Raw genomic sequence first — 13,055 nt, 5'->3', positions numbered from 1 at the left:
CCCCATTCTTCATGCTGAGAATCCACCAATCAGGTAAGTCATAGAAGGAATCTGAGAAATAGGCTGTATGTGACTTTTCTGCATTTCTAAGCATTTTCTGACCTCAGTTATCAAACTATAGTAATAAAAAGCTTCTGTTATGTTTTTCACATTTTAAAGATTTATTATGATAAAATTAATATTTATCTTTGTAAGCACTTACTGTGTGCTTTTTTTAAAAAAAGATTTTATTTATTTGTTTGGGAGAGAGACAGAGAGCATGAGCAGGGGGCGGAGGGAGAGGGAGAAGCAGACTCCCCGATGAGCAGGGAGCCTGATGTGGGGCTTGATCCCAGGACCCTGAGATCATGACCTGAGCCGAAGGCAGACGCCTAACCGACTGAGCCACCAGGCATCCCCTACTATATGCTTTAAACTTCCTTTTAACACTCTGTGAGGTTCTCACTTTAACAGTCCTCGTTTCACAGCTGGGTAAAGAAAGGCGGATGGGTTACTTAAAAAGTAAATCACAGCACTGAGTGGCAAAGCTTCTAACTGCTTGGAATACAGGCGGTCTGACTCACAGCCTGTGCTCTTAAAAACTGAAGTTGTATCCTGATCCACCGTATGGCCTGGCATGTGGAATTGCCATGGTATTATTTATAGCTCTTGCTGGTTACTCAGTTAATAATGCTTTTCTTTTCAGATTACTTCCAAAAAATTGGAACTCAGCAAAATCCTTCAAAACCCGATTCTCATAAGAAGAAAGAGAAATCAAAGGGAAAAAAGGATCAAACTCACGCTTGTCCAAAGGTTAAGAAAAAAAGGCTTGTGTCATATGATACAACAGGTGCGTAGTATCACCAACCCAGGCTTTTCAGAAGACGTGACATTTTTTTCAGATAATTTTGTGGTTTTATGTATTTGACTTTAGAAGAAACAGTCTTATTGAATTTTATGTTTGGTTGCTTAAAGAACTGTTAGTTTTTTTAAATCTTTTTGAAAATCTAAAATATCGGTAGACTGAAAAATTGGCAGAGTCTGTACCCTGACTATGTTCTTAAGTAGGAACAATCTCTGAAGGTTATGGTTATAGAATTGGAAATACAGTTGTATGGCTTTGTTTTATCCTTTTAGTAAAACTTTGTGGTCTCATTATATTTAATTCTTTTGTGTCTTTGTCTGACACAGAGTTTAAATTCCCAAATAAATAATTCATTTAAACTGATTTTCCTCACTCAGGCTTTCCAGTTTGTACTTTCTCTATACCTGAAATTCTTATTTGTATTAATATCTTAAGTTTGACAGGAAAAGGGAAACTTTTCTGTGTTTCACTGATACACTGTGGTCCGAGGCAGATTAGTCATAAAGCTATTGAAACCTAAATAGCCTTCATGTTTTTAAAAAAGATCTTCACTATTATAAATGCCTCCAGTGGCGCAAAACCCCCCTCCCGGCAAGTGCAGACAGCAGCTGGGAGTTTGATGGAGCTTTGCTCCTAGGACTAGGTCAGTCTGTGTGGCATTTTTGAGATGCAATGGGGATGTAAAAGGAGATTTTCCTGGGTGAGCCTGCCCTAATCTGATGAGCCTTTAAAAAAGACCAGAGCAGTAGTGGATGCCACGCTGCTGCCTTTGAAGGGGCAGACTGCCATGCTGTGGAGAGGGCCCTGGGGCAAGGACCCCAAAGCAGACTCTCGTGGCCGACAGTAGTGCCCGGTCAACTGTTAGCCAGGCACGCAGTCCCCAAGAAATGACTTCTGCCAACAATCCAGGGGAGCTTGGAGGCAGTTCTTTCCCTAGCCATGTCTCCGGATGAGGGCATTGTCAGCCAACACGTTCATGTCAGCCCTGTGAGACCCTGAGCAGAGGACCAGCTAAAATTTGCTAGATACCCGACCCCTGGAAATTGGGGGGTCATAAACCCCCAGTTTGCGGTAATTTGTTATATGGCGGCAGAAAGCAAGTACGGAAGTAAAGTGGTAAACAAGTAGCTCAAGGCCCTCCCCTTTCTGCCGCTGTCCTCAGTTCCACTTGGGCCAGCTGACAGTCACACTCACATGGGCGACTGTCCTTTCCATGGATGCTTTTATGTATTGTCTACATTTATATTTGTCCATTGAGGGAGTTTAAAAATTTGTCACATAGGTTTTGACACTCCTTCCTTCTAAAGCCCTGGAGCCTTGCACTTCTCCCTTTAAATGAAGGCCCAATTTAGTGACTCAGTTCTAACCAATAATACAGTGGACGTGGTAGTTTGCAGTTGTACAGAGTAGAACATGGTGGAGTGATGCTCTGTGCCTTCCAGGACTAAGTCAGGACAGACATAGAGATCCTGTCTCCTGCGCGCTCTCTAGGGGCCGCCGGGGTCCTGTGACACACGTACGCAGCCCTGCAGAGAGGTCCACTGGAGAAAGTGCTAGACCTCCTGCGCATCGCCACGTGAGGGAGCTGACCGGGGAAGGGGTCCTCCAGCCCCAGGAAAGCCTTCAGCATTTTGCTTGCAGCCTCATGGGAAACTGAACTCCTGACCCATAGAAACTGTGAGATAATAAATACTTGTTTTAACCTCTAGATTTTAGGACAGTTGCTCACACATCAATAGATACCTAATGCATCCATAAAACATATGGCATTATTTTGTGTATGCAGAAGTGCACACACCATATTGACCAGAATAAGCTAGATAGAGAAAAATACATGTGGTGTGATTCTACTTATAGAAAGTAAACACTAGGAAAAATTGGCCTCTACTCTTAGAAAGCAGGATACTGGTGACTTCTGTGGGCATGGGCTGAAGTGGGAATAGGAACTGGGCAGGGTTTCAAGGCAGACTTCAGGAGGCCTAGTGATGCTTTTTTTCTTGATTGTTCCAGTGCTGGTTCCAGGGTATATTAATGTCTGAAAATGCATCAAGCTGTATGTCTATAAATGATATGTGTACTTTTCTGTGTGTATGTTATACTTCAGTAAAAGCTTTAAAATATGCACATACATGATGTTTTATTGTGTCCTTTTGTAACCTGTCCTTTTGAGATCACTCATGTTGATGTGTGCTTTTGGAATTTACTCTTTCTCTCTTTCTTTTAAGATGACTCTTTGTCTAGAATGTCCTCTTTTCTCTTTTTAACCCTCTCAAGTCTTATGTCAAGATCCATTTTTATGAGACTTCTATAAAGCTCTCAGTGAGGTCCCTAGTCTGCAGTGATCCTCTCCTTGGAGTTAACACAGTACTTACTAGCAGCATGGCTCATTTGACAATTTCTATATGTTATCTTTCATTATGAGGACACATTCACATGGTGGAATAATATAATTACTTACATTCTAAACTCCAAGGCAGCAGAAGTTCTGTTTTAAACCTTTTTTTTTTTTTTTTTTTGAGAGAGAGAGAAAGAGTGGGGGAAGGGGCAGAGGAAGAGAAAGAATCCCACACAGACTCCATGCCCACTGCAGAACCTGACGTGGGCTCCATCTCATGACCCTGAGATCATGACCTGAGCTGAAATCACTAGTCAGACGCTTAACCGCCTGAGCCACCCAGGGGCCTTTCTTAAACTTCTTAAAAGAACGGTTTTATTTTCATTCTAAAGATATGTGATTTTACCCTTAAATGCCGGAACTCTTCATTAAGCACTGTCTTCACTGTTACTCCTGTTGAAGTTTCTGTCCGGTGATAGTGCTTCTTCAAGGCTATAAGATTAGAAGGTGAGGGCACTAGAAGCTCAGCCCAGCGCTCACTGATGAGGTTTTATTGTGTCTATAACAGAATGGTTGTGTTACGCCGTTCTCCCTCTCTTTTTTTTTCATGGTTTTTTTCTCTTGAAAGTTGCAATTTCCTGACCTTACTTCTGGTACCTGTATTCTTGACTCACTGTGAAAGTGGAATACAGGCTAGTCTCCTCGTAGTTCTGATATAAAGAATTGCTGTCTTGGATCATACCATACACTCAGCATGCTAGGACAGTGCTTCACCCTGCCATGCTAGGTGTATAATGGATTGTCTCATTTTAGTAAATATCTGTGATTTTCTTTCTTTTTTTAAGATTTATTTATTTGTCAGAGAGAGAGAACACAAACGGGGGGAGCAGCAGAGGCAGAGGGAGAAGCAGGCTCCCTGCTGAGCAAGGACTGACCTTACGACCCTGGGATCACGACCTGAGCTGAAGGCAGACGCTTAAACAACTGAGCCACCCAGGCATCCCTATCTATGATTTTCTGAATTAATCTGGCTTTTTAGAAAAATTTCCCCCCAGCATTTTGGAGGATACATATTTTCTTTAAGTTTACTACTTATTCCAAAAAATCGTTATTTTAAATTTGTCCTAAATCGCTTCCATTCTCCAGTGGTCTCTATCAGTTCATTAAATATGCCGGGTCGCCACCAAGAATGGATGTGTTAATTTATGCTTTTGCAATATTGCATAAGAGGAATACCGTGGTCAGCAGTTGATATTTTCTAACTTAATTTTTTGCAAGTCTGGTGGGTGAGAATGGCTTTTTCGTTGTAATTTTAATTTATTATTTTCTGATTACTAATGGGGTTGAATATTTTTTGGTATGTTTACTGGCCATTTGTCTTTTCCAATAAATCATTCACCTTTCTATCAAAATGTTTATTTCTTATTGGGAAGAACTCTTTAAATATTTGATATGTTAATCCCTAGCTTCTTATGTAGGTTATAAACATTTTATCCTAACTTGATAATTACGGTGGCTTTTCTGCTGTATAAATTGCCAAGTTTGAAGAAGTCAAATTTATTATTTTTTTTAACATGCTTTGATTCTTTTTCAGGACCATATATTTTCTTCTAATATTTCTGTAATTCCTTTTCCACATTTACTTCTATAATCCTTCTATAATTTATGCTTGCATATAACTGCATAGTTTTCTAAATGTCTAACCACTTTCCCATTATGATTTATGAAGTTAATGATTGCTCTCCTGATTGAAATACCTTTTTCACTTACTAGATTGTCTTTCGTAAGTGGTCCTATCTCTGGTCTCTAATTGTTTTGCCGATCTGTTTTCCTATGCTGTCAGCATAGGAAGCTGATTTCGATAGATGTGCATTGTTATAGCCTAGGATGTATGGCTTCCCGCTCAGCTGGACATAAACACCTTGTGCCATCCCTTATGCTAGTGTCAGCCCCACCCCTTCTCTCTTCTATACCTAATACTAACTGGCTTTCTTCTCAATTAAGTATTTTAAACTTCTCTCCTGTTTAAGCAACTGAGAGGGCCCAGACTAGGGTGAGACAGGTGAGGTGCCTAGGGCACAAGGTTAGAAGAAGAATTTACTCTTAGGGTTGTGTAGGACCATATCCTGGTCCTGACATTGTTTTATACAACAGTTCACGTCCTATTTAGTCCTGAGTTAAGAAAGCTGTTTTGATCAGTTGGTGATCTAGAGAACCAGAAATCTTGAACAACTTCATAGCATTGCTGGTTTTGCCAGCAGGGTTTCTGGGTTGCTTCTCTTCCCGTGATTTGTTTTATCAAGAAAAGCAGAAGGGCTGAGGACAAACTGTAGAGCATGGTGAATAAAAGGTAAGAAAAGGGAATGTTTCAAGGAGATAATCATTAGCTGCTAAGAGATCAAGAAAGACGGTCTCAGGAGCACCTAGGTGGCTCACTCAGTTAAGCGTCCAACTCTTGATCTCAGCTCAGGTCTTGATCTCAGGGTTGTGAGTTCAAGCCCCGCCCTGGGCTCCAAGCTGGGTGTGGAGCCTACTTGGAAGGAAGAAAGGAAGGAAGGAGGGAGGGAGGGAAGGAGGGAGGGAAGAGTCTATTGCATGAGAATCTTTAGGAAGAATATTTCCACCTTGCATGGTCATCACTTCTTTCCTGATCCTACTCTTCCACCCCATCTAACTGGCTCCTGTTCGAGTGTCTTCTCATGCCAGCTACCTGTGTAACTGTGGAATTAGGTCTTTTGAAATATCTTTTTTAAATGGAAAAAATATTATTCCTTTTTTCCAGCTTCTGTTAAAATTAAATTTTAAGCTGTACTTTCTTGTCTAATTATATAGTCTTTGTGTAAACTTTAAGTATAACTTTCCATTTAAATTTTTTCTCTATGTAGAAATATTTGGAATATTATACATTACCCTTAAGTGATGCCTGTACTCACATTTACATTAGATCTTTTTTTTAATGTTCTAAACCAGAACCAGAGGATGATGATGTCACAAGACATATTATAAGGCTAAGAGATAAGTTTGGTTGGCAAACGATGTTACCACAGCACTGTTTGGAGTATAAAAGTTCCAAAATTGCAATTCAGAAGATTATTCTAAAGGTATTAGCCTGTTTTATCCAGTTTTGTACTATAAAGGTTAATATTTAAAACTGTACCTTAACCTTAATTTCATTCACTTCACATATTATATCAAAATTAGACATTATTACATTAATACCGAATTACAATCATTGTTTCATAGTAAATGCTTGTGAAAGTGTTGGGCATCATTTCACTTGTCTTATTTCAAGGATGGAGAACAGATAAAGATATATGCCTGAAATTTGAATCTACTCTCATATTCCTGTTCATCAGGGGGTTTTTTTTGTGAGTTAAAAAGAAATGTTAATGTACTTTTGTAACATTGTATCCTCGCTCTTACTTCCTGGTACCCAATTCTCTATCTCATTATCTTTGTATTTCCTTATCCTTTCTTCTTCGGAGAAGTTTTAGCATGTGCAGAGTCACATGACCAGAGGGTACAAGCAGTGATGAGGAGTAAGGTCTGCCTCCTGTGTCCTTCTTCATTACAAGAGATGGAAGATTGGACAGGATCATCTATAACTACTTTTAGACCCAGGGTTCTCCAAGGGCAATTAATTCCCAGGCAATCACATCAGCATCACCTTGGAGCTTATTAGCCATGCATAGTCTCATCTCCACTCCAGACCTTCTGAATCAGAAACTCTGGGAGTGGGACCCAGTGATCTGTACTTTACGAAGCTCTCCAGGTGATTCTGATGCACAATTGAGAAGTGTTGTTCTAGACCGGGGGCCAGCTAATTTTTCCTGAAAAGTGTCAGATAATGAATGTTCTAGGCTGTGCAAGCTCTCTGATCCCTGTTGTAATTTCTCAGGCCTGTCGCTGCAGCGCAGAAGCAGCAACAGACTTAAGCAAATGGGTGTGGCTGTGCTCCAGTGAAACTTTACAGAAATAGGCACAGAGTCCTGGCCGGAGTTTGCTGGCCCCTGCTCTAACCTGTTACCGGGAGGACAAATGGTCCTGGGATCACTGTCAGAGGCGGCATTAATGCAAAGCAGAGTACCATGCATAATGGAAGCAGAGTCACCCAGCTTTGAATCTCTATTTATATGCTCACTGTGTGGTCTTGGGCAAGTTCCTGACCTCTCTGAGCTTCAGCTTCTTTGAGCTTGAAATGGAAATAATAGTACTTAACCTTAGAGAGTCGTGAAAATTAAATGAGGAATGCAGGTGGCATAGTGTCTGGCACATAATGGGCATGGTAATTTAGAAAACACATAGCTGTGCATGAGCCAGATGTCCTTGGACTCACTGATAAGGGATGTTTCATTTGTTTGTAAAGAAAGAATTGAGAATTTGAAAAAATACTTGCTTTTAATTCAAAAACAATAATTTAATTGGAACGTATTATGCTTCTAATAAGTGGGTGATTTAATGACATACATGACCCATTTGGATAATGGTGTCTACATTAAGTTACTAGTATCCTCAACTTTCTGGAACATAGAACAAAAATGAATCAAGTGGCCACATAACTATAACCAAGCCACGTACTATACAAATCATCACCTGTAGCTTATTTATTTCATTTTACTTGCAGTTTCTAAACTTGTTTCTTAAGATTTCCAGGAGCGTATCCTATCAGAGGTCAGAATAAGACAGTGAGGGGTGCCTAGGTGGTACAGTTGGTTAAACATCTGACTCTTGGTTTTGGCTCACGTCATGATCTCAGGGAGTCTGCTTGAGATTCTCTCCCTCTCCCTCTGCTCCTCCCCCTGCCCCCCCCACACACACTCTCTCTCTCTCTCAAATAAATAAATCTTAAAAAAAATGATAATAAACAAGACAGTGAGCACTTGGGACGATTAGGGAGAAACAGTAACAGTCTTCAATGAGGACAAAAACTTTTTTAAGAAGTAAAACTGGATCTGAAATTTTAAATTCCAATATTTAGAAAGTCTCAAAGTAAAAGAAATAAATTTCACTTAAAATTTTTTCTTAATATGAAGTGGCTGATTTCTCAGTAATGCCAGGTAAATAAAAAAGAGGCGTTATAGTATATTGCAGTGTCTCAGAGCATGGGTTTAGTCAGACTTGCATTCACCTCTCAACTTGCTTCTTCCTGTCTTTATGACTTTTCCCAAATTACCTAATTTCTCAAAATACTAATTTCTGCATCTGTTTAATGAGCTTAAAAAGATCATCTCTGCAGATAATTTAAAAGATTAAATTTAGAAGATTAAATTCTTGTGTATAATGTATATGAAACACTTGTTACTTATTAAATATTATTTACTTCACAAATATTAGTTATTATTATAATACTAAGCCGCCATCATTATCAAAATAAATGATTAACATGCTCCAAAAGCTTCTGGTATTGGCAGACAAATTTACTGAAAGTGGGACATGGGTGTTAAAGATATATTGCCATGTTCGGGCGCCTGGGTGGCTCAGTTGGTTAAGCAACTGCCTTCGGCTCAGGTCATGATCCTGGAGTCCCGGGATCGAGTCCCACATCGGGCTCCCTGCTCAGCAGGGAGTCTGCTTCTCCCTCTGACCCTCCTCCCTCTCATGCTCTCTGTCTCTCATTCTCTCTCTCGCAAATAAATAAAATCTTAAAAAAAAAGATATATTGCCATGTTCTTTGTGTGAATAAGCATGCATTAGGAAGCATATAGATGAATTTTCATGAATGTTTCACCACATTATAAGAATGAAAATTACATATTTTAAATCTTTCATAAGACTGATCTTGTTGAACTTTGGACACAATTTGATGTTAGCTTTCCTCAGTGATATTACACTTAATTTAAATCTAAAATTATTTCATTTACTGAGTAATCTGTTGTTCAGCCATTTTATTACTTAATCTGGTCAAGTTAATTAAAATTTTTTTAACCTCAGGAACCTTTAACAGATGATGGAGAATTTGTATATTGCCTTCCTCGGAAAAATCATCAAGTTCTCTATAATCCATATGATCTTCAGGTGGTCTCTGCCCACAGAGCTAGACATTGCAAAGAATTTTGGATTATTACTGCATCATTTATCTCAAAGGTAATATAGAATGGGTGTTTTCAGCTTTTAGAATCATAATGGAAAAATATTATCTAATTTAGATTGTCTTTGTATGTTTCAGATAAACCTGGTCATTTGAGGGATAGTTTATGGTTAAGATCCTCTTTGGGAGAAAGTTACTTAACAGCAAGTTTTTTTCGTTTCTGTAGAGAGATAGTTTAAGTATTCAATTTTAATAATATTTTTATCTCAAATAATTATAGTTCTTGTTTTAAAGGAAACTAGACTACAGGGATTTGTTGACATAATAGGAATTACAATAGTAAAAGAAAAAAGTGTTTCCTCAGGTTTGTCAGAAAGTTCATTGCCAGATGTAGAAACCCCCATTACACTCTTACATAGCGTTCTGATACCGCAAGTTGTAATTATAGAGTTACTTGTTTTGATCATTTTCTTAGTGTCTGTCTGCTTCCCCTTACTCTCCCAGCCTCCCAACTACACTGTAAGCACATGTGGGCAGGGCCACATCTGAATGAAGCAGATCTGTAGGTGTAGATGTGGAGATATCCCTGATGTGTATTATCAGCTGAAAATGGGAGGAACAATTTCTATGCACATAAGTACATATGTGCTGATATAGGCATACTTTTATTTCCAGAAGAAATTTTTAAAAATGTTAACATTCAGATGGGGAAGAGCGACTCTGGGGAAGGGAATTCTTGATGAAAGGCCTGTGGTTCTTGGATGTCAAAATAGGGTACCTTGGTAATGGGATTATTGGTCCCTTTGGAACTACTACATCCCTGTAGTTAAAATTGAGCACATAAATATTACTTTTATAGAAAATGTGCAGATTATGAGACTGAAAAAATGAACAGATATTTGTGAAAAGTATCTAAGGGTGAGGAAGAAGTTTCTCTTGTTCTTCCTCTATTGGAGCATGAGAAATAGCTTTAGAAAAATGGCAAGTGTAGAAGCAGTGTGGGAAGGGAAATCAGGTTTGGGTATAGATGAAGTGGTGGAGGTCATATATAGAACAAGCTGAATTATAAAAGCAAGTAGTTATGAGGCAAACACAGGCTTTCTTAATTTCTTGAAAATAGTGCATATTTTTTGAAGAAATGGTTTTGTGCTTTATATTTACAGGTTACTAAAATAGGTGATGTAGAAGAAATAGAACTCATACCTACTTTGGAATGGCTTTTAGAAAGAACATGTTACTATTTATTACAGCAATTCAAGATATTTTCCAATTTTCGGTGAGATGAAAGAAAATGAAACCAATTATTTGTAGTATGGTCCTGTTGAAATAGCAACTGCCTGGTTGATGGGTGGGTTCTACTACATTATGCCATGTTTATGGGGAATGTTAGAGAGAATGGGGTATTCCATAAAAGTTTTTTAGACACGATAGAGGTGTAGGAAGATCCTGAACTCACTACCTCCCACAGACACAATAGACCTACAGCTATATGTGGAATAATTTCCTCTGGAAGAGTTCTGAAAACTCGATGGACAGTACCTCCACAACAGAGGATAAAGGCAACATGGAGATCGGTAGGAGAGACAGAGACCTGCTCTCATCAAAAACCCACCCCCAGTGCAGCAACCCACAAACAGGAAGGATCTCAAAAATGTGGAAACTGAGGAGTGAGGAATGTTGCCCACATCAGGCACCCCAATCCTTGGGTTCTGCACCAAAGAGATGAGCCACCAAAATGGAAAACAATGGGAATGATGTCCAGGAAAACCATAGAACCTAGGGAATGGAGAACCTGTTCATAAAGGGTTTGCATGCACGCTCAACTCACCCTGGGATCCAGAGCAAAAGCTGCACCTTGAAAAGCATCTAGGCCACATGTAAAGGAGACCCACTTACTATTCTTAAGTGAATGCCAGAGAAGCAGGAACTTTTTGGGACTCTTTCTCGGACAGAAGTGCTGGCAAGTGCCATTTCTGCAATCCCATTCGGCTTTGCTAAGGCCAGTGTTGGCAGTCACTGTTTTGGCAATCTTCCTGTAACCTGGGCACACCCCACGCCCCCCCACACCACAGGTGCACCACAGCCATCTGGGCAAGCATCCCATCCATCCCTAGCCATAACTGCACCCCAGCTTGCCAGGTGAGTGCCATGCCCCTCCAATGCCACAGCCATGCCACAGCCAGCAGGTGTGTGTAGCCCACACTTGGGACTCCATTTGAGCACCTGGCACCAGTGGCCAGAGGGGATTGTGCTTCTCAGCCTCACAGGTCACCTACACACGGCTACTTCAAGTTTGGGAAAGGTAGCTATTTCCACCTAATATGTAGGGGAAAAAAAAAACCACACACAGAAAATCAGGCAAAATGAGACAGAGGAATATCTTTAAATGAAAGAACAAGACAAACCTTAGAAAAAGACCTTAATGAAATGGCAATAAGTAAATTACCTGATAAATAGTTTAAAGTAATGGTCAGAAAGATGCTTACCAAACTTGGGAGAGGAATGGATGAACACAGTAAAACTGCAGCAAAGAGCTAGAAAATACCAAATGGAAGTCTCAGAGCTGAAGTAGAATAAATTAATTGAGAAATACACTAAAGGGGTTCAACAGCAGACTGGATGAATCAGAAGAGCAGGTTAGACAGCAAGCCAGAGGACAAAGAAATGGAACTCACCCAGACAGAGCAGCAAAAAGAGGTTTTTAAAAAGTGAAGATAACATAAGTGAGCTCTGGGACAATTTCAGGTGGAGTAACATTCTCTTTATAGGAGTCCCAGAAGAAGAGGGGGAAGCAGGGGCAGAAAAACATATTTGAAGAAATAATGGCTGAAAATTTCCTTAACCTGGGGAAGGGAACAGACATCCATATCCAGGAAGCCCAGGGAATTCCAAATAAGAAGAACCCAAAGAGATTCACACCAAAATACAGTATAATTAAAATGTCAAAAGTTAAAGATAGAGAATCTTAAAAGCAGCAAGAGAGAAATAACTTGTATACAAGATAAACCCATAGGCTATCAGAAGATTTCTCAGTAGAAACTTTGCAAGGCAGAAGGTAGCAGCAGAACATATTCAAAGTACTAAATGAAAAAAAAATTGTGACCAAGAATACTCTACTCAGCAAGGTTATAATTCATAATTGAAGGAGATAAAGAGTTTTCATATAGCAAAAGTAAAGGACTTCATTATCACTAAACTAGCCTTACAAGAAATTCTAAAGGGACTTCTTTAAGCTGAAAAGAGATGATACTAATTAATGATGAGAAAACATGTGAAAGTGAAAATCTCACTGGAAAAGGTTAATATATAGTAAAGATAGTGAATTAATTATTTATAAAGCTAATACAAAGGTCAAAAGACCAATATAGTAAAATTAAAACTACAATAATTAGTTAAGGAATACATAAAAAGTTGTAAAAAGTGACATCAAAAACCTAAAACATAGGAGAGGGGGATAAAAATGTACAGTTTTGGAATGTATTCAAATTTAAGTTGCTATGAACTTAAAATACACCAGTATATATGTAGGAAGTTATATATGAACCTCATGATAACCATAAAACAAAAGCTTACACTGGATACATAATAGAAAATGAATGAGAAAGGAATCTCAACACTAAAGAAAGTTATAAGACATCAAGGAAAGAGAGAAAGGAAGAATAAAGGAACAGAGAGAAACTATAAAAACAGCTAGGCATCCCACGTTGCCCGATTTCAAGCTATATTACAAAGCTGTGATCACCAAGACAGCATGGTACTGGCACAAAAACAGACATACAGACCAATGGAACAGAATAGAGAACCCAGATATGGACCCTCAACTCTATGGTCAAATAATCTTTGACAAA

General features: G+C 39.1%; 1 protein-coding gene across 1 annotated transcript; it reads left to right on the top strand.

Moving 5' to 3' along the window:
• The first annotated feature begins 275 nt into the window (after positions 1-275).
• Positions 276-10,487, top strand: LOC145719740 (dynein axonemal heavy chain 14-like). The gene is made up of 4 exons (XM_081811291.1): positions 276-829; positions 6,150-6,280; positions 9,111-9,263; positions 10,371-10,487. The coding sequence occupies exons 1-4, from the start codon at positions 670-672 to the stop codon at positions 10,485-10,487; spliced, it is 561 nt and encodes a 186-aa protein (XP_081667417.1). The 5' UTR covers positions 276-669.
• The last annotated feature ends 2,568 nt before the right edge of the window (positions 10,488-13,055 follow it).

This window comes from Leptonychotes weddellii, unplaced genomic scaffold (genome assembly GCF_054177405.1).
Source record: "Leptonychotes weddellii isolate Sample4059 unplaced genomic scaffold, ASM5417740v2 HiC_scaffold_687, whole genome shotgun sequence".
Classification (NCBI taxonomy): Eukaryota; Metazoa; Chordata; class Mammalia; order Carnivora; family Phocidae; genus Leptonychotes; species Leptonychotes weddellii.
Note: the sequence above shows the minus strand (reverse complement) of the source record. Positions and strands in the feature narration are given on the sequence as shown.